Source organism: Sorghum bicolor, chromosome 2 (assembly GCF_000003195.3).
Source record: "Sorghum bicolor cultivar BTx623 chromosome 2, Sorghum_bicolor_NCBIv3, whole genome shotgun sequence".
NCBI lineage: Eukaryota > Viridiplantae > Streptophyta > Magnoliopsida > Poales > Poaceae > Sorghum > Sorghum bicolor.
Window position 1 is genome coordinate 21,715,285 of NC_012871.2, and position 21,607 is coordinate 21,736,891.

The 21,607-nt window shown below is 45.2% G+C and overlaps 3 protein-coding genes across 3 annotated transcripts; 1 reads left to right on the forward strand and 2 right to left on the reverse strand.

The window, feature by feature from the left end:
- LOC8063843 lies at positions 4,028-5,767 on the reverse strand. Its single transcript, XM_002461970.2, has 2 exons — positions 5,643-5,767; positions 4,028-5,560 (listed from the first exon to the last, which is right to left on the reverse strand). Exons 1-2 carry the CDS (start codon positions 5,688-5,690, stop codon positions 4,325-4,327), a joined length of 1,284 nt encoding a protein of 427 aa, XP_002462015.1. The 5' UTR covers positions 5,691-5,767; the 3' UTR covers positions 4,028-4,324.
- Positions 8,718-12,629, reverse strand: LOC8063844. The gene is made up of 7 exons (XM_021452458.1): positions 12,226-12,629; positions 11,645-11,841; positions 10,134-10,484; positions 9,854-10,054; positions 9,679-9,749; positions 9,330-9,469; positions 8,718-9,231 (listed from the first exon to the last, which is right to left on the reverse strand). Exons 1-7 carry the CDS (start codon positions 12,563-12,565, stop codon positions 8,936-8,938), a joined length of 1,596 nt encoding a protein of 531 aa, XP_021308133.1. The 5' UTR covers positions 12,566-12,629; the 3' UTR covers positions 8,718-8,935.
- LOC8063845 (malonyl-coenzyme:anthocyanin 5-O-glucoside-6'''-O-malonyltransferase) lies at positions 13,896-15,658 on the forward strand. Its single transcript, XM_002459822.2, has one exon. It carries the CDS (start codon positions 14,062-14,064, stop codon positions 15,433-15,435), a length of 1,374 nt encoding a protein of 457 aa, XP_002459867.1. The 5' UTR covers positions 13,896-14,061; the 3' UTR covers positions 15,436-15,658.

The window sequence follows — 21,607 nt, forward strand, 5'->3', positions numbered from 1 at the left end:
GAATAGGTGGCCTACAGTTGTCCAGCGGGCCTGTTTTGCAGTGCGGACTAAGTAGGCTTGAAAGCAGGCTCGCGCCGCTTGCATCTTGATGAAAAGGAACCGGAGGAAGCGCTACACTCACATTTTGGGAAGAGTTGAATTGCTGGAGATCAGATCGCATTCTCAATTGATCCAGTTAAGGATATCAGTTGTGGGATAGAAACGAAGCATATTACAATCAGGTTTGCTCTTTCTAAGGCTTTGTTTAGTTTCAAAAAAAATTCAACATTCGCCATCACATCAAATCTTTAGACACATGTATGGGGCATTAAATATAGATAAAAAATAACTAATTATACAGTTTGGCTATAATTTACGAGACGAATCTTTTAAGCTTAGTTAATCCATAATTGGACAATAATTGTTAAATACAAATGAAAATGCTACGGTCGCCGAACCTAAAAAAAAGTTGCGAACTAAACGAGGCCTAATTGGAACACTCAACATTCAGCACTATTGACCCCAGTGTGCAAATCAGTCTTTACGAGAAGAAAAGGTAGAGCAGGAAAGGTGAAAAGGTGCATCATAGCAATGGTAATCAGAATCAATCTGAGATTGAAAATATGGAGCCCACACCGGCATGTGGATAGTGAGGCATGTGGATAGTCAGTTCAGCCGGAAAACGTTTGATCATATTGCAGGGGATGAAGTTATTGAGAGCATTGCCAGTTAGGTTGCGTCTAAGTAGCAGGAAGATTGGGTGATATTATGAAATGTGAGAAGAAAATCCCAGGTGTACGGCTCAACAGATAGAAATCAGATGACATAAGTATCTCATTCAAAAAGAAAAAACATTCACTCACGCAATATCGATTCCTCTATCCTTTGGGGCTTGCTAATCTCATTAGTCCTTCCAAACTTCCTCGTTGCCACATGGATAATTCTTTTCCATAAGATGACCAAATAATTCTAAATTTTAGGATTTGTCAAACTATAGGCAGTTTGACGTCCTAAGCTCAACGCTGCGGCAAAGATTCTTTCAGTACAAACATAAGCCATGCAAGGATTCTTTAAGTACAAACATAAGCTCAACTCTACAGATTATACAGTATACAAAGAGCTGATTTGTACAGTTGTACCCAATTTATACAGTATACACAGAGCTAATTTGTACAGTTGTACCCAATTTATTATTTAACTACCTGGCTCGGCTAATAACAAAGAACAATAATTTTCAGTGGCTAAGTATAATACAGGTGTTTTCTACAGCAATGTTGAAAGCAAGTAATTAGCATCTACAAGCAAGTTCTGTTTCTGGCCATAAGTCTCCAATTACAAGGTTCCAGTTATTCCCCAGCAGCACAGTGAATAAACATCAGCTACGGAGCAAATAGGATAAATGTGATAACTACAGGTTCAAATTTTTCACATGTCTTCAGTGTATTTGTTTTCTGTAAAAAGAATCCCACTCTCTGGATTGAGGGATTCCTCCAAAATTTCAAAATAATCCTCCTATTTTGACAAGGGAAAATTTTAGAGTTCAGTTCAGGTTTGAATTAAGTCCTTGATAACACAAATCCCCTATAGAAGCAGGATCTTAACTAGTTCTGAACAAAGTATATGGCTCGACAGATCAGAAATCATTCTTGATCTGTTTGGAGAGGCAACAGGGCTCAAGAAAAACTTACAGAAAAGTAGTGTGCTACCCATTAGATGTGGTAAAACTGAGATGTCAACTATACAGAACCTGCTGCCATGTGAACTTGCTAGTTTTCCATGCAAATATTTGGGTTTGCCCCTCTCCCTGGATAAACTTACTAAGGAGCAAGTGCAGCCCATTATTAACCGCATTGCCGATCAGCTTCCGGGCTGGAAAGCGAATCTGATGACCAAAATTGGGAGAAAAGTTCTAGTACAATTGGTGCTCACTGGCATGCTTATCTATATGCTCATGGCTATTGATCTTCCACCATGGGCCATCAAAAGCAGTGGATAAAACTAGGCATGGTTTTCTTTGGAAAGGTCGAAGGGATGCACAGGGAGGGCACTGTCTGGTTGCGTGGGTCAAAGTATGTCAACCAATTGAATTGGGTGGATTAGGAATTGCAGATCTCAAATCCCTTAGCTGGGCCTTGCGAATGCGTTGGCTCTGGCTACAAAAAACAGAACCTGATCGCCCATAGGCAGACCTCCCAATCCAGGTTCCTGAACAAGTAAGGGTCTTCTTTGCAGCGGCAATTTATTCTGAGGTTGGAGACGGAGCAACAACCCTTTTCTGGATAGATAAATGGCTTCATGGTCAATCAATTGCAGATGTGGCACCTCGCCTCTTCGCTGCTGTTGCTATAAGGAGACACAGGAAGAGGACGGTGCAAGAAGCCCTCTCCAACCATACATGGATTTCAGATTTACAAGGGGCTCGCACGGTTGGCTTTATCACCAAGTTTTTCCACTTATGGGACCTCTTATAGACTTCAAGATGCAGCCTGAAGTAGAAGATAAACATGTGCAGCGACTTGCTTCAAATGGGCAGTATTCCATTAAATCAGCTTACGAGGGCCTATTGTTGGGTTCTATTCCTTTCAGGCCGTGGGAGAAAATTTGGAAGACTTGGGTGCCACCTAAATGTCGCTTCTTTTTGTGACTGGTTGCTCATAATAGATGTTGGACAGCAGATCGTTTAGCTCGCCTAGGTCTCCCTCATCCTGAGCGCTGTCCTTTGTGTGACCAAGCATCCAAAACCATTGATCATCTCCTCATTGGATGTGTCTTCACAAGAGAGTTCTGGTTCCAATTCTTGTCACAAGTTGGCCTACAATCCCTCTCCTCGGCCCACTAAACTATCCTTTTTTAGATTGGTGGGATAGAGCGACTAGTGGTACCGGTGATAGAATCTCACATGGAATCAATTCTCTCATAATTCTTAGAGCCTAGACTGTATGGACTCATCGCAACAGGTGTGTCTTTGATGGAGCAGCCCTTGATATTGGAAGAATTGCGATCATTGCTAGAGATGAGCATAAATTATGGTCGTTGGTTGGGGCCGGAGGTATATTCCCTCCTGACTGCCCCCCATTTAGAATGCTAATGCTAGGATCCTTGAGCTTCTGTTGGTTGCCTCTTGAAACATATTCTTGGGCGCGCTTACATCCTAAGGATCAGAGGTTTGGTTGGGGTGGGGGGGTGGGGGGGGGGGGGGGGGGGTCGTGCAAGTGAGCGTGAGTGGATGTGTGGGGGGTGTTGTTTGGGTACTTCCCTATTTTAGAATGATGCGCAGCTCTCCTGCATTTTTCAAGAAAAAAAGAAATCAGATGTAATAAGTATCTCATTCAAAAAGAATAGCATTCAGGATCAATCACGCAATATCAATTTCTATATCCTTTGGGCTTGTTCATCTCATTAGTCCTTCCAAAGTTCTTGTCGTCGTGACCAGATAAATTGTAAACTTTAGAATTTGTCAAACTATAGGCAGTCTGACCACCTAAGCGCAACTCTGCATGACAAACTTGAGCCATGCAATATGATCTTAATACCTTCTGTGATATGTTCCATAGCTAACACAACATTCTGTCTCCAACATCATTTCATCACCATATGAAATGGGAGTTCATTTCTCTTTTGTTTTCTGAACTTTCAGCATTTTGCCTGCAGGCTGCATAGGTTCTAATCTACAACTTAATCTGAAGAAGAATAATCCAACATTAGGAGGTTTTTAGAAAAGAATTGAATCTTTTGGCACCCGAACTTCTGGTCAAGCACTTTCCATGTTCTTGAGTTTCATACACTCATACTGCAGAGTATACACAGAGCTAATTTGTACAGTTGTACACAATTTATTTGTAATATTACCTGGCACAGCTATGGATGAATCGTGACACATCCCAATTAAAGCGGCAACAGCCATTCTTTCTTCTAAAGAGCCAGGAGAAGCTCACATTGTCCCTCAGAACCCATCTTTCTGCCACCCTTAGAATAAATATAAAAAGAGAAAGGACCAAGGAAGCAGAGTCCATTATCACTAGTCGCTTGCCAGTAAGACAAACACAGATCCAGTCATATAAGTTAATTATAATTCTGCGAACATGGGGAAAGAACATTTCAACTTCAACGGATACCATCACAAGTCAGGAAACAACATCCATTCATAAGCTAGCACACATAAAGCCTAGCTTGCATCAATTTGTTTGCAGTGTTAACTGAACCTAAAGCATTAGAAGGGATACATAAACAACCAGCAGAATGCATCACCTAGTTCAAGTAGATCTATAGAAGCTGCTAGCTGCTCCATTCTTGGAAGATTAAATTCCTGTTAGACATCCCATGGAGTATCCCATAAGCAACAATTTCAGTGCTTCTTAGCGAGCGCCGCTGACTCTGCGAAATAAGGAACATATGGAATAATATACCGAGGATAGCCATGTAGACTGCAGAGAGCATGCACTTTCTTCTCATCCATGTCATATGATATCAGCTTAGAATTCCAATACTCAGCAAAGATGACCAAATTACGATCTGGATGAATGGCAACCACATCCCAGTCTAAGTGGAAACTGCCGCTCATTCTTCCAAACAGCTTGGAGAAGCTCACATTGTCCCTCAGAACCCATTTTTCTGCATTGTAGTCCTCAAGAACCCAAATGGACAGTTCAGTCATCTGGGAACCATTTCCCGTACATCCACTCAGGCAATGTAGGTGCCCTTGGGATTGACCAATAAAAACAAGAACACCACGATCATTTTGTGGCCAGTGCAGGGTCCTAAATGGCCTCCCTTCCCCACCAACTGCAAGTATCATATTCAGGTTTTCAGAACGGCGGCGGGGATGGTGGGCACGCACATGCAGCATGCCTTTGAAGGAGCATACCGACTCAAGGGCACCTGTGTCAACCATCATGCCCTGTGGTAGGCCCGGTATACCTTCGAGTTCAAGCCTCCATGCCCCAGTTACAGAAGAGAAGCTGTGCACCTGATCCCTTTGCAAGTCAAACGTATCTTGCTTTTCGAAAACAACCATATGTCTAAACGTAAACTGGATCAACTGAAAGTGTGGAGAGATAGCCGGGTCAAAAATCAAATAGGTGTCCGGATTATCATCTCGGCTCTCTTCATGCTCACTGTTAATCCATGGAATTGGCATACAGCCGGAGCTGGGCACGGACACCCACTCCTCAGTGGCGGGGTTGCACACTATGTAGCCCAGCGAGTCATACTTGTCTGAAACCTTCCTGTGCCCAAAGAGTACAAGCCCGTTGCAGGAATCCAAGAGGACGATCTTCTTAATCTCTGGCAACTTCGTCAGGAATGAGAAGGAAGGGTCGACGAGAGGCACCGGCCTCTCCGGGCAGATGAAACCAACGTAGCTGTCAACTCCATTGCAGGCGAAAAAGCCTTCTAGGGTTTGGGGGAACTTCCGGCACCGGAGGCGGTCGGCGATGAGGCCGCACCAATCTTTGGAGACGCACTTCCATCGGAAGAGAGGCTTGGCGGGGAGGCGCGAGAATACCTCCACGAGGGAGTCGTCAGGCGGGCAGGCCACCGCGACCTCGCCACTCTCGGTCTTGGGGCAATCCATGTCGCGTCGCTGAGAAAAGGAAGGAGCCGGAGGTGAGCGGATCTGCCGCGCCAGAGAGGAATGCAGCGCGCGTAGGGTTTGGGGAGCTTACCTGCCGCAGGAGACGATGGGGGAAGCCGGGAAGGGATGGCGCCGCCATGGACACTGGCCGGTGAAGGACTGATTCTGGTGTGTGAGAAGCAACGAGGGCGCACTGATGAACTCCGGCCGCTGGAGAGTATTTATTATTTTTTTTTTAGGGAGAGAGCATTTTTTATGATTAGTTGGTGGCAAGTGGGAACTACTGTTGCTATAAAATTAATTCTTCAAAGCATCGGTGTGTGGTAAAAGAGTTACTTTTTCTTGACAACTACTGCGTCTTTCAAAAAAAAATACAGTTAGATACATTCGTACTCAATTAAAGAGGTTTTTACTTATATATCATTATAAAGTTGATAATTATTCACAAGCCATTAAAAAAGTTGAATTCTTCTAGATGTCACTACTCTAAATTCTTTTGCTCTTTACGTCATTTCCGTTAGATTTAGCTCTAACGTTATCAAATCAGGAGTGTGAAAGTCAAAAATACCCTTAGTCCTGGATATATTTTTTAATATTTTAATAACCTCAAATAAAAAACTATAGAAAATTGTAGATCTCGACGATATCTATAATTTATGTATAATAATTGTCTTCATTGAATTTTGTAAAAAAAATATGATTTGCTATGATTAATATGTCTTGGAAAAATTATATTATTCTATGAAATCAAATAAAAATATGTTTATTTAAATATTGTAGATCTCAACGAGATCTACAACTTTCTAGTTTTGAGTTTTTAGACTCTAAGTCCACATTGTTCGAGGTAATAAATAATTTTAGACTCCATGATAGAATCTGCATTGTGAGTGTCCTAATTCTTCCTAGCTGGCGCCTAGCCCTTTGATTCCTCATTTCTCCCCCTCTCATTACTCTCATCTCTTAACTAACATACTAATTGCCATTAACTACTAAACGGTTGGTTGTGTCTACATCCCCTAAGATTCTGCACTAGCTCTATCTCGAGCACCTAGCCATTATCTCTCTTAAATCCCACCATGTGAATGCCCTCTCTCTACTTAGTTCATAATGGCATGTAGCCGGTTCGTAGCTGCCCCACATGACATTTTTTTCCTCTTTCGGAGCAGCTCGCCCACAAGATGCCGCAGACCTACTTGTAGGACAATGCCTTTTACATCTCAGCTTATTTTTATTATCTAAAACTAAAATAGAAATAAATTTAAACTACAACTATGTCCTCTTGAATCCCATAAAAGGAGAGTGGAGGATATACCAACCCACTAGTACGGTAGGCCTGTCCAGCACCAAGGTGGGTGCCGAAACAAATAAGACAGACACCGCCATCGAAGCTTGTTGTTGGGTTGTGCTCGTCGTTTGCCACCACATACTCAAATCTCTACTTTGGTTAAAGCTGCAAAATGTAGAGGCGAGCCTGAGTGGTTGAACGTGTAGGCTGTGATTTGCTGCACCGAAAGGCTGAGCAACATGCACATCTTCCCGCACCATCCTTCGCACAGAGAAACCTCGTCCTGGTGCTTACAGGTCCACCGCTGCCCGTTCTTCCGATGATGGCCATGTGATGGCCCGGGAGATAATAGCGAGACGCTACGCCCATGGAGAGACTGCACCCAACGGTGTGCCAAGAGTCCATGTGTTGTTTCCTATAGGCGTGTTGCCACTAGGCATTCACATGCCGCCTTCGCCTCGAGCAGCACCATTATGCGATGTAGCGTTGTGGACGCATGATGGAGCCCCTCAGCAAGGGCACTTAAGACATCGTCGACAGCAGAAGCCATGTAAATGGAATGAAACCAAAGCGAGCTGATACTAGATGTTATAAACCTTAGTTCATACGGGGGATAGGGAGGATAATCATTGCCAAGTAGAAAGCCAGACATTGTTGGCGTGGAGGGAGACTAAACATTTGGGGTAATAGAATTTTTTTTATTGCTTACCCTATCTCAATCTGGGTATATGGTATAACACCTTGTTTAGTTTCGAAATTTTTTTGGTTCCGGGGACTGTAGCACTTTTATTTTTATTTGACAAACATTGTCCAAACATGGAGTAACTAGGCTTAAAAAATTCATCTCGTGATTTACAGGTAAACTGTGCAATTAGTTTTTATTTTTGTCTATATTTAGTGCTCTATGCATATGTCGCAAGATTTGATATGACGGAAAATCTTAAAAAGTTTTTGGTTTTTAGGGTGAACTAAACAAGACTTAAATAGAGGAGCCTCAGCTTCTCTGCTAGCACCCAACCCTCTAATTCCTCCTAGCTAGCACCCAACCCTTTGATTCCTCGTTTCTCCACCTCTCATTACCCTCATCTCTTAATCAACAACATGTTAATTGCCATTAACTAAAGGTAACTGTTGTGTCTGTAGCTCCTGCACCGGCTTGGTCTCAAATCCCAACCTGTGAAAGCGTCCTGTGCGTTTAGGCTAGTCTCAATAGAAGTTTCATGTGAGTTTCATTTGCATTAAATAGATTGCCACATAGTTTTTTTTATGACATAGCAGTGTATTTAAGAAGAGAGAATAAATAGGTTTCATCTAGATGAAACTCTCTTAGGACGATTACCAACTCTTTATGAGTCTTGAAATTAAATGACTATGAAATTATGAAATAAAACTCTTCATTGAAAGAGGGTGTTTCATCCGAATTTTATTTCATTTCACATGACATGATAATCTTGAAAACAACGTCATAAAACTCTCCACTGAGACTATCTTAGTTTTAGTTCCTGATGGCATGCAGCCAGTCCTAGCTGCCCCACATGACATCTTTAGAGTTGCCAGGCTTTGCTTGAATGGCAAGCAAGTCAAAGGCCTAGTTTAGTTTTTAAAAATTTTCAAGATTTCTATCAAATCGTATTTTTAGATGCATACATAAAATATTAAATATAGATAAAAATAAAAACTAATTGCACAATTTATTTATAATTTGTGAGATAAATTTTTTAAGCCTAGTTAGTCTGTGATTGGACAATAATTGTCAAATAAAAAAGAAAGTGCTAAGTAACCAAAGCCATAAAAAATAGGCGCACTAAACAAGGCCAAAATGTGGAGCTTTCTTTTTGAAAAAAAAAATATGGGGAAACCTTCTTTTAAAATATACTCACATTTGAACTCCAAAGACATTTTATCTTATTATTACTTTCTTTGCACAGCAGCTTAAACTGTACAACATACACAAGCCATGACAGGCAGGTCAGTCCTCTGAGTAATACAAAAAGATCAAAGGAACCGCCAGTAAGTGTGCACATCAGAAAACAGAAAACTACAGAATCCAAACATCCAGCCGCTACAGAGTAAAGCTCAGGAGGGAACAGAAAATAAGATCATTCATCCTGGGCCTGGGATGGGGGCAGTGTCTTGAGCACATCTCTCAGAGCGTAGTATATGCTTTCGCATCTGTGATCAGATATCAAATTACCAGACAGCAATATCCTCTGAAAATTTTCCCCTGGATCACCTTTCCAGAGCATGTATGACTCATCTTCAACGCCGTTTATATCCTCAATATCCCTCTGCAGGTAATACAGAGTCCCAGGAAGGAAGAGATCCTCAGGCACAAACACATCATTTCTACTATCTGATGACAGCATCTCCGTCGAGTTAGCTGGGTCTTTGGTACCTGTCAAGGTAAAGCTAGGTCACAACTAGCACATAGATCAAATAAAACCATAACATATTTACTTCCGACATGCACATTCCCAAATCAATCAAACTTACCATAATTTGTTGACACTGATACAATTTTAGCATAATCACCAAGTTTACGCGCCACATCTTGAATTGACGAAACAACAAGCTTAGCATTAGTCACGATATCCACTATATGCTTCAAGTCTTCCTTTTCCAGAACACTTACCCTGCAAGGCCACATGGTACAGGCATCATCTATAAAGGGCCATCTGTTAACCAAGTGTTCTAACATTTAGCATTCACATAAATAGTCCATGCGCTAGGATGGTGTCCAAAAGCAACATATAAAAGACAAATTATCAGTTTTCTTCCTCCTATAAAGCTACCTGAACACAAGTTCTTGTCATTTACTGCCAGTCCAAAACTCAATACCTACCAATCTGTTTTGAGTATTTCATTTCGCAGTCTTGCCAAAGAAGCTGCACTGAGCCTAGGTATAATATCATCCTGCATCAAGTAAAGAAACAACCCAATTACAAAATGACAAACAACTCAACAAAGGAAGACAACAGGAACCGGATTCTGAATCCAACAAAAAGATTAAGCATAACCTGGAGCACAACAGTAGAGACATAGCCTGCACAACTTTCTGCAGCTTCCTTTGATATGCAAGGTGGTGTTCCAAATCCAACGGCAGAAATAATGTCCGGACTGAAACCAAGCTCTTCCTTTGACTTCTTCCGTAGCATTATAGCAAGCAATGCCGCCGATGCTCCTCCAAGGGAGTGACCTACCAACCGTAACTTGTAGTCCTGCTTCAAACTTAGAAAATGAGCACAAGATGGAGAAGATGACAGATTCAATTGAACACAAATAAGTATACCTCCTCACCTTGTGTTTTTCCAAACATTTTCTGATTATACCCAACTCATGGCGAAGGTACCAACGAGCTGCCTCATATGTTCCAAAGTGTGTTGAGAAACCTTTAGGTGATACTTTCTTATCGCTTAGAGCAATCAAATCAGTAACAAGATCATAGACTGTATGAGTCCCGCGAATCCCAAGAATCACCAACTTAGCTCGCGGGTCAATGCCAATGTAATATCCAGGTCTCAAAATACTAGAATCTTTCACAAACTTTACAACATTTCTCTTCCGAAGCATGCTATACCTTGCAAGTCCATTTGCATTACCTTTATAACAGCCTCTTGCAAGTTCAAGGTGGTAAATTAGTTCTTGAACCTGGAAAAGGAATAGAGATAAATCCCTGTTGCAAGTTCATACCGGTGCACGTTACTTTGAGAAGCATAACAGTCTAAAGAGGCTGACACTCTAAATGCTCGATCATCATAACCATTTTTTTTTAAAAAAAACATTTGTATTCTTCTTTTGGAATATAGATATCATATCATACATACCAGTGGCGAACCCAGGTTTTTTCTAAGACTAGGGCAAAGAACAAAGCTTAAAAATTTTGTATACCAGGTCACACAACAAGAAGCAGCAAAGATAAAAAAATTCGCAGACAATATGGTACCTAAACTCAATGTTTACTACTCCATCCGTTCCAAATTATAAGTCATTTTGAAATTTTGCATAGTTTTATCTAATCTATGCACCTAAACATATATTATGTCTCAGAGTAGTTATGTCTACCAGGTAAAGCTATCATAGCTTTATCTACTTTTTGCATAGGTTTTTGCACCTAAACAGAGGGAGTAGATAACAAGGCAAATAAATTTTCGTTGGCATGGACCTAACACCAATTCCTATGCATCTTCATTTGTAGTCCTTTTAAAGCTAGGAGCTAATTTCAAATTGCAATGCCATTCACAAAATCAATTCAGTAGCTGCATGTGCTTTTAGACCTAGCTCAGTTTCTTGCTTCACATAGAAATTAGACCTAGTGCTTTTAGTACTAGGGAGTCATTTGAGCAAGGGCTGGCCACGAGCCGCAGCAGGGGATGCATGAGCGCAGGACAATGGAAAGAGTCACACGGGCACAGGCCAGCAGCTGAAGAATTGTGCCTTTGCTGACCACTGGAACAGGCACAAAGAAGGGCGTGCTCAGCTGGGGAACAACAGCAGAGCTGGCCACGGTGCCCCACAATGGAAGGACAGGATCTATGAGCTGGCATTGGGAACGTGAGGGAACAAGGAAGGAGCAACACACTACAGGCGAGCACCTGAAGCAAGAGATGAGAGAGGATGATCAAGGCAGTCCATTGTGGTGCTAGATAGGCCAAAAGTTGAAGATGAGTACTCTGACATTTTGGTCCACACCCTAGTGGCCGTAGTTGGAGATCCGCCCCTGATGCGTACCCATGTAATCCTTGTTTGTTACCACCAAAAACGCACGCAGTTTAAAAACTTCAGTGTGAATACAAGCCTGCAGGACATACCATCTTATTGGAGGATATCTGAACTCCCTTGAAAGTTTCGTTTTTTGAGGATGCTTGGCTGAGATAAATGAGGTACAGGCCAACGGTGAGATCACTGAGGCTCCAGTCCTGTATGCTTATCTTACTTCGCTGAAGGTCACTTAGAATCTCGCTAAATGTCCGAGTGCTTGCAGGGATGTTCTCCGCACGACCAGAAGCTGCATTCAGATAGTACAATTTTAACCACTTCCTAATTTTGTGGCATATCTGGATGTGTAGCTTTTAATTGTGTAGCAAAGGAAATAAACAACAAAATAATTTCCTTGAGGTCGTTCTCGGATCTAATGCTTATTGAACCAAAGCAGCACTGAAAAAGCATCTTGATTTCTCAGTAATGGCTGCAAATTGTCAAAATCCCTAATTGCCACTTTACAATGATTCATTCTATGCAGGAGTTTCTCATAATATAATTTATATTACCAATGTGGCAATTCGTAAAAAAAAAAGTAATGCGTCAGATGGAAGGATCACAATGATGAGACAAGATAGGTGTAATGAAAGAATGTTAGAATAGAACAGCAACCGAAGTGGAAGAGACGAACACGCGAAAGGCTTCCAGCTATATTGCTTGTAGAGGTCCAGTGCGGGCTCGAGCGCCTTGGAGAGCCACGCGACGTCCGGCCTCCAGCTCCTCCACGGGAGGCCGGCGTCCTCGTCGTCCTCCTCCGACCCATCCCTCCCGACCTCCGCGTCCTCTCTGCGGTTCGTGGCGGCCGCCTCCACCAGGACAGCCGCCGCCGCCGCCGCTTTTTTGCCCTTGTCCTCCGATTCGCTAGTCGTCGGAGTGGGCGGTCGGCGGGAAAGTAGGCGGGTGAGCGCGGGAGGTAGGATGGGGCGGTCGAGCTTAATGAGGCGGGCGCGGGAGAGAAGGCGTCTCGCCATGGGAGGCGGCACAAGTCGGGGGCGGTGAGCGGGAGAAAGGAGGAGACGAGGGTTCTCGACTCGAGTCGAATATCTTCTATGTTCCGACAACTGAGGTCAATCTCAGCCGTTGATCCGTGGGGGAAAAGATTAATCCAGTACGTTTTTTTTTTTAGAAACTACTCATAATAAAACTCCTCATGTTATAGATTTGTGTCTTCGGCCTTTTGAGGAGGAAAAATGTTTTTTCGTATTTCATTTTTATTTGGCACTATTATCCGATTAACTAAGTTCAAAAGATTCGTCTCGTAAATTACAGACAAACTGTACAATTACTTATTTTTTTATCTATATTTAATGTTTCATACCCATAATTTAAATAGCGAGCTAAAACCAAGGTGTTTAGCGTTTTATAAATCGTAATTAGCGTACTTTAGCGGCAAAATTGTGCATGAACGCAAATAGCGGCACAATTTTTTCAAGCTATTTCGGGCTATAGCGGCAAAAATAGCGGGCTATTTTTTTTCCATGTTTCATACATATATCATAAGATTCGATGTGATGGTAAATATTAAAAAAATTTGGGTTTTGGAATAAACTAAGCAAGGCCTTACTTTCATGCATAGTAAAACTCCTCATATTTTAATTGGGCCGGTTGGAACAAAGTCTTTACCTAGAAACAATTGTAAATTATAAATTGTCTTTTGTGCTAATTCAAATAAGGCTTTATCGGATTTATAGTTTTGTCTAACAGTTTTTTAAATTCTCGGAACCAAAAATTATAGACTGTCTCTAGAAAAATGACAACAAACTAAAACTACAATTTTAATGTAAAATAAAATATGTGCAATAACCGTTGCCTGAAAATAAAACTAAAACACAAGCACCTGAATTTAGCAAGTCCCTTTTTTTCCCAAACAAAACAATTATTGTACAGTTGAGCTGAATAATGGAATGAATAAATAAGATTAGCGTGACCCATTGCTTGGACTATGCAAAACTAGGTAGTCCAGTATGCAGCATATCAAATCTATATATCCTATAAAGATAAACCCCACTAAATCAATTCTCTTGCATCTCCTTGCGCCATGTCATCATCCACTTCTACTGCTGCCGCATGCAATTAAGTGTCTACTCACAAATTGTTTCAATAGTAGATGCCTACACATAACCATACATGTATACTGCTAGCAATTATTCTCTCACGTGGAATTCTCTCATGTATACTGCGCGGGGAATTCTTCTAGTACTAAATAATTAGATTAGCCTCAACTTTTTTTCTACAACATTTTAGCCTCAACGTTATTAGTGGGTTAGGTACATGCCTGGCTAGCCAAAAAGGCCCAAAGCAACAATCAAAGTGGGAAGGCCACTAAAGTCGTACGTACAAGTCTACAACAGCTACAGCTGACTCGCCACGCCTTTCTCTACAACAGCTCACTCTTCTCAACTTCCGAAACCGGAGCAGAGCAGAGCGGACAGCGAAGGATAGAGAGCAGAGCACCGGATCAGATCACATGGCGCCGCCTCCGTCTCCCCTGCCGCGAGTGCGCGTCCTCGAGCGCATCCGCGTCGAGCCGCAGCCATCTGATTCTGAGCAAGAAGAGTCTGCGCTCCCTCTCACCTTCTTCGATGTCGCCTGGCTCTTCACCGGCCCTGTTGAGCGCCTCTTCTTCTTCCGCCACCCGGAGCCGGCCTCCACGCTCCCGCTCCTCCGCTCCTCGCTCTCCCTCGCGCTCCGCCGCTTCTACCCGCTCGCCGGCACAATCAGGCCCCACGCGCCCTTCCTCTGCTCGTACACCCGTGGCACCGATGCCCTCACCATGGTCGTCGCCGAGTCGGACAGCCCCGAGGATTTCGACCGCCTCGTCGCCAGGTCGCCCAGGGACCTGGCCCTGATTCGCCCCCTCGTGCCGCAGCTGCCGCCGCCGGGGAACGACGGAGCGTTCGCGCTCGCCGCCGTGCAGGTCACCGTCTTCCCCGGCCGCGGCCTCTGCCTCGGCGTCTCCGTCCACCACGCTGCTTGCGACGATGCCTCCACCATGCATTTCGTCCGCACCTGGGCCGCGGCCTGCCGCCTAGGCCTCGAGAACGACGAAGGATCCGAGGACGCCGTGCTGCCGCCGCCGCCGGTTCTGGACCGGTCCGTCGTCGCTGACCCCGACGACCTGCGCGGGAAGACGCTCGCCGGGATGGCGCGCCTCGCCCCTCCCCCTCCCCCGACACCTCCGCCGCCGCAGCAGGAGGAGAAGACGCCGATGGTGATGGCGTCGTTCCTGCTGCCACGCGAGCAGATCGACCGGATCAAGGAGGGCGCGGCGGCAAAGGCGTCGTCTTTCGTGGCGGCGTCGGCCTTGGCGTGGGTGTGCCTCCTCAAGTGCGGTTCCGCTGGCGTCGCGGGCGCCCAGCGCAGTCACATGCTCTTCTCTGCCGAGTGCCGGTCCAGGCTGACGCCGCCACTGCAGGCCGAATACTTCGGCAACTGCCTGCGCCCCTGCTTCGTGGAAGCCGCCACGGCGGACCTCCTCTCTGGCGAAACAGCGGACGGCGTGGCTGCGGCGGCGGCGGCTATCGGGAGCGCGATCCGGGAGATGGAGCAGGGCGTGCTGGATGGCGCGGAGGGGTGGCTGGGCAGCGTGCTGTCGGTGCTTCCGGAGCGGCCCATGTCCGCGGGCGGGTCCCCCAGGCACGGCGTGTACGAAACCGCGGACTTCGGGTGGGGCCGGCCGGCGAGGGTGGAGATGGTGTCGGTGGAGAAGACGCCCGGGACGGTAGCGCTGGCGGAGAGCCCGGAGGGAGATGGCGGCATCGAGCTCGGGGTGGTGTTGCCGCCGGACGCCATGGATGCATTTGCTTCCTGCTTTGCGCATGCCCTCGGCGCCACCGTCTGATTGGCATTCCGAATTTCCGATCCTAGCTGCACCTGCTGCCTTCTACAACAACACAAAACCAAAGATTCGATTGAAGCAGCTTGTTATTTGTGCTTGATTAATTGATTTACTTTATTGTCTTTGAGTGATCTCGTTCTTTCAGTAGATGCGCTGCGGATGTGCGAAGTCAAGTAATAAGCATGTCGAATCGTTCCGAAATCAATTAAGCATCGTGATTTATGAATGAAACCTTTGCAATGACCATGAGATTATAACTGTAATATTGGGGAGAAAAAAACATCATGCTCATCCTGCAGCTGCAGCCCGCAGGGAGGAAGTGAGGAGCGCAGGAACATAAGTTCATAAGTTTAGCTGTAAGGGAACGGAGCTGGTACTGGGAAGGAAATTCTTGTTCTTGAAACACAGGCCTTTTTTTTTACAACAAACAATTAGGGCCCTGTTTAGTTCCAAAAAAATTTGGTAAATCGACACTGTAGTACTTTCGTTTGTATTTGACAAATATTATCCAATCATAGACTAACTAGACTCAAAAGATTCGTCTCGTCAATTTCGTCCTAACTGTGCAATTAGTTTTTATTTTTGTCTATATTTAATACTCCATGCATACGTTCGATGTGACGGGAAATCTAAAAAAATTTGCAAATTTTTTTGGAAACTAAACAAGGCCTAGGGGGTGTTTAGTTCCCATTTTTTCCAATTTTTTTGGGTTTTGGTCCATCATTTTACAAAATGAAAGTAAACATCATGCAAAAATTTTAGCAAAAAGTTAGTTATTCTCCATTTTGAATTTTGGCCTTAAGAGGCCAAAAAACCCAAAATGAGCCTTGAGAGGCTTCATGAGGATAATAAATTCAGCATTTTGGATGAAACTAAACATAACCCTGAAAATTTTAGCATTTTGTATTCCATCACTCCAAAGTAGTTAGCATTTTGCATTTTGAATTCTATGGAAAACTAAACACCCCTTAGAGAATCAGACTGCTTTCTTCGTGACCGCAAACCTGCAGGAAGGAATCGGACTGTGCGGCTGTGCCCAGACGGGGCCTTCGTGATCGAGTAAGGAGACGGTGGCAATACAATCTAGATATGGTGGCTGAGTATGTTGCAGATCAGCTTGTCGTGCTGCCTCGGTAGGGAGCCTGGAGGTTGTGGACCGGCAACGAGGGCATCTGGAGATGGCAAAGGGCGCAGTGAGGCGAAACCCTAAACCCTAAATCACGGGCAACAAGAGTGCTTGACTACTCAAGCTTAGCCGGGAGTGCTCAACTCTTGATTACTCAAGCAAATGTAGGGCGACGGTGAAAGGATGAGAGAGATGTGGAAGACAGGGGCTCCATTGTTGGAAAGCGAGCTCAAAAGACATGAGGACAGCCAGAGGGGGGTGCGGAGAAGAATTTGTATTTGGAAGCCACACGTTGATATGACGATACGAGCGACAGGACTACTTTGGAAGCCATACACCGATATGACGATACAAGCGGTTGTTGGTGCAAAAGCTAATCTGCAAACACAAAAGGCTAATACCCGATTCAAACGTTAAGGCGTGCCAGCCGATTTGACCTTACTATCGGCAAAGGTGGTAACTCGAATACTTTGGTCCCGACAACAGCGATGCGCCCGGATGTCACGGCCAAGAGGTATCCACGCGGAACTTGAGAACACGCCGAGCTTAAGTCGACGAATTCCTAAGAACTCGTAATGAAAAGGAAAAAGTATGACGAAGTCGTCAAAAAAGTAGATGCTTGGAATATGAGTAAAAACGTGTGTTTGATTGATTGATAGATGTCTCATTACAAGGCCCTAGGGTTTATATTTATACCCTGCACAAAGAGCTACAACCAGACATGACTAGAACTCGAATTCTAAATTACACAGAATCCGTATACAAAACGATTTAAATAACTAAGGAAAACATAAAACTATCCCCCCGTGACAAACTGGAACACCTCCACAAGCCGATCGGCAGCTTCCAGACTCTCCCTCCATATCATCGGCAGACTCCCTCGTCATAGTCATCGGCAGACTTCCTTGTCGTAGCCATCGGCACAGACACATCACCACCTATGGACTTAGTCATGTTCAACCCCTCCTCCATCGGCAACCATCCTCATCGGCAACTCATCCTGTAGATTAAACACCGCCGTCTTATCTTGCCGGCCTATACTTTACCAAACATGGACACGTGCCCAAAAACGGCGTCAACACATGCCCCCCAATTTCGGAGTATGAAATCATTAATGCTCCGAAATTCTCTGCAGTAATGATGCCCTTTTCCGCAATTAATGCTCCTAACCTGGTAACCGACAACCTCAATCTGAACAACTCTGATCCTATTCTTTTGCAGATTCCTCGAAATCCTCAACTTCCCAAACGGGCATTTCCATTTTAGTCGCACATCGGCAATATTACCGTTACAAAGACTTGCCGATGGACTGATCAGGACGTTCATACCTTATCTTTCCAAACGGCTATCTCCACTTTATTCGCTCATCGGCAATATGACCGTTACAAGACGCTGCCGATGGACCGACCAGGAGATCCCGCACAGTAAAATATCTCTGGATAATGACCGCCTCCTGTCAAATCACCTGCACAATCCCTTGATTACCGTGCGAACAGTTACCATATCTACCTGAGCACCCTCAGATTTCACGGATGCGGCAAAGAGATAAGTCAGATTTGCCCTTGCCCGTTTTGTCCTATTAATAGTTCCTTCTCGGGTACTCCTTCTCCATCACATCATTCCACAACTCCAACTTCACTTTCCCGGCGGCGGCGCTGTCCAAAAGCTCCAAGATCTTCGACGAAGTCCCTTCTTCACCATCTCCGAGGCTCTCAAACATCTTCTCCGTGGTAAAATGGCCGTCAACTTCATCGTTCTTGAGGTCAGTCCTTCGCGCCATCTGTTGTACTTTTCCTCGCACCCCTGTTCATCCGCAATCCATCTTACTGAACATTTTCTCTTTTTTTTCTTTGTGTTTTTCTTTTCCATCTCCAAAACCACTAGAAATTGGCTAACAAAATTGTCATCCCCACCGATCAACCACACCTCCAATGCCTTGGCCCGCTAGGGGATCCAGATCCAACCAACCTCATAAACGCAGAAACCAACAGGATCCCTTTTAGAGCAGAGAATTTTCTTTGGATCTGTGGAAGGATACTTTTTGTTCCTGGCCCAGCCCTACCGTGGGGTGGAAGGATTGGTTCTTGAGGGTCAGCAACTCCAATGAAGTCCAGTGGGGCGAGAGAAAGCTAGACCAATGCATTAGGTTGTCCATTGCCGATATGCATAAGAATGAATCACTGTTGATAGCTGCATCTTATTTCTGGTCAGACACCCTCAATGCCTTTGTCTTTGGCCATGGCCCTGCTTCCCCTACACTTGCCGATGTAGCTATGCTCACTGGCCTGGATGTATCTTCTGCCGATAGCACCCACTTCTTCGATACCAAACCCAGTGCTAAGGTAGAAACCCGCACCATCGGCGGCTGGTCGGGGTATATCCAAAAATACCGCAAAACAGGCTCTGTTGACACAAAAGAACAGACCTGCTTCTTGAACATGTGGCTAGACAAATTCGTATTTTGTGGCCGATCGGCAGGACCAACTTCCGTCTACCTAGCAGCAGCAGAAAATCTGGCCAATGGTGGCCGATTTCCCCTCGGCCGATACCTGCTTAGGGCAGCCTATCACCTCCTCCGCCAAGTAACCAGGAAGCTCCTACTCGGCCAGTCCATCGGTAACTTGGGAGGCCCTTGGTGGTTCATCAACATGTGGCTCAGCCTCCACATGCACAAGCGTCTGGAGTTCAATCTCTTTGCACAGCGCTTTCCAAGGGACATAGCAGAGAACCATGTGCTGGGTGAAGAAGAATCGGCAACACGCCCTCCCTTGAACTTCGGTGAAGCTGTCATAGTTCTGCCTGGCACAGGGGGTAATCCAGATCAGGTTAGCCGATTCTTCCAAACCTTGTACGAAGGTTTGGCTAGAGATGAGCGAGCATGGTTAGCTTATGATGACCCAGACACCGTGTTTCCTCTGGTTTTCAACCCGTTCGACGATGCTCTTGACAAGGAGAGTGAAGTAATGATGGCATTGGTGACTCCCAGAGCCATACCAGTGAACTTCTTTGGCAGTGGAAAAACCTCTCCCCAGACTTATGAATTCTACAATCCATCGGCACTAGCTCGTCTTAGCTTTCGGCCAGCTGCCGATTGCACTCTGTTATGCCGATGTGATAAAGCCCAGGGAAACCATCACCAGCCTCCTTGAATGGATTCGAGTAGCCCAGCTGCCATCAAGTGCCGATACAGATGTAGATCTGTCAGAGTGGGTCTCGGCCGCCTTTATCACTCAGGCATACAAGCAGTGGTGGGCAAAATGGAAGGAGCACCTATTCTGCAAATCGGCTCTTTCGTATCGCGGCATGATCGATCCTGAGTACGAAGTTCCCACTGACACTGTAAGTATCTTTAAACCGATGTTTCAAAATTTTCCTTTTTTTTAATTTTATTTCCATCGGTAATTCACTTCTATGCCATCTTGCAGGTTGACAACATCCCTCCATCAGTCAGCAGGAGTGACAAGCCGATTGACTTGTTTGCATCAGGTCCAATTTCCTCAATCGGCCACAACGCTCCTACCCTGGCCGCCATCGTGTATCGAGGCATACGCCTCAAAAAAGTCACCACCAGGAGAACTCAGACATCACCGTCGGTAGCTGCTTCCACCCTAGCACAGGCTTTTAAGGTAACTGCTAAACCTTCTCACTTATACCGATCTTACTTCTATATCGGCTATATTAGTACTGACAAATTCTCTTTTCTGTAACAGCAAACCAGTGCATCGGCAAGAACCAAAAGCAAAGGTGCCGATGCCCCCCAATCCAGCCAGCAAAAGAGAAAGGGTGCCAAAGGTACCAGAGCACAGGCAAAGCGCCAGAGAGTAGCAACTCCCCCTCCTCCTCCGGCATCTCCAATTCCAGTGGAGTCTTCCCCTTCTCCTCCAGATGTCCAGACGCAACAAGTACCGTCTCCCCCACCAATGCAAGAAGCACCACAGGTGGAAGAACCTCAACAAGAAGTACCTCAGCCAGAAGACACATCGGCTGATGTACATGAACCAACTGCCGATCCAGCAGGTTCCATCATAGCATCAGTGGTCTCTTCCATCCAGACAAGAACTGCCCTTCCTCAAGGTAACACATTTTATTACTGCCGATGAACTTATTCCTTTTCGGTCTTATAACCCCTTCTGTTAATTTTCAGCTGACGTAGCTCCATCAGCAACTCTGGCCGATCAACCCGTGGCCCCATCGACATCTTCCAGTCAGAGGCGAGAGATTGCCTTGAAACAAGTAAGCTATCCAATCTCCATCCATATTATTTACCGGTGCTCTGACCATGGAATGACCCACTTTGTCCTCCTTTTCAGGAACAGGACTCTCCTGGCAGCCTATTCTCCTTTGCCATTGATATCTCCGAAGACGAAGGTGAGGAAGCAAGTTCCTCCCAGGCAGTTGGAATCACATCGGCAGAGATCAGGGCCAAGCTAGAAGAACTGTCAGCTTTCCTTCATCAAGACACGGCTCAACTGGTCGATGACTCTGACCCAGCCAAGGTTCTGTTCAAGGCCCTCAGAGGCCAGATTCCTGCCGATGCCGAGGAAACCCTCTTCCAGGCCGCACATCTGGAGAGTCGTCAGCTGCAGTACCAGAGGGCCGCCCGGCGCCTTGCCGATACAGCTGCTCAGACCCGGCTTTCTGAGGAGATGATGAAAGAGAAGCTCCTGACCGATGAGAAGCACAAGACCATCGGTACCTTGAAGTCATCCGGCGACCATCAAACTCCTCGAGCAAGAGCGAAATGCCCATGGTCGCAAAGCACTGCAGTTGAAGAAGAAATTGAAGCCGATAGAAGGCTCTGCCGATGAAGACATCAAAGAAATAGAAGCAGCCGACCAGATCCGCCTACGCGCTATATCAACCATCCAAGCGCTGCTAAGCATGTGAGCTCTTCATCGGCAACACACTTGCCTCTTCCTGCTCTTCAGCTTTCTTGACGTTTAGTCTAGCCGATAGGACTGTTATCGGCATCCTTTCGAAACATTAAGTCCGGCCCCAGATACATTTTAATCCAGCCGATAGGAGTGTTATCGGCATTTAAACTTTTAT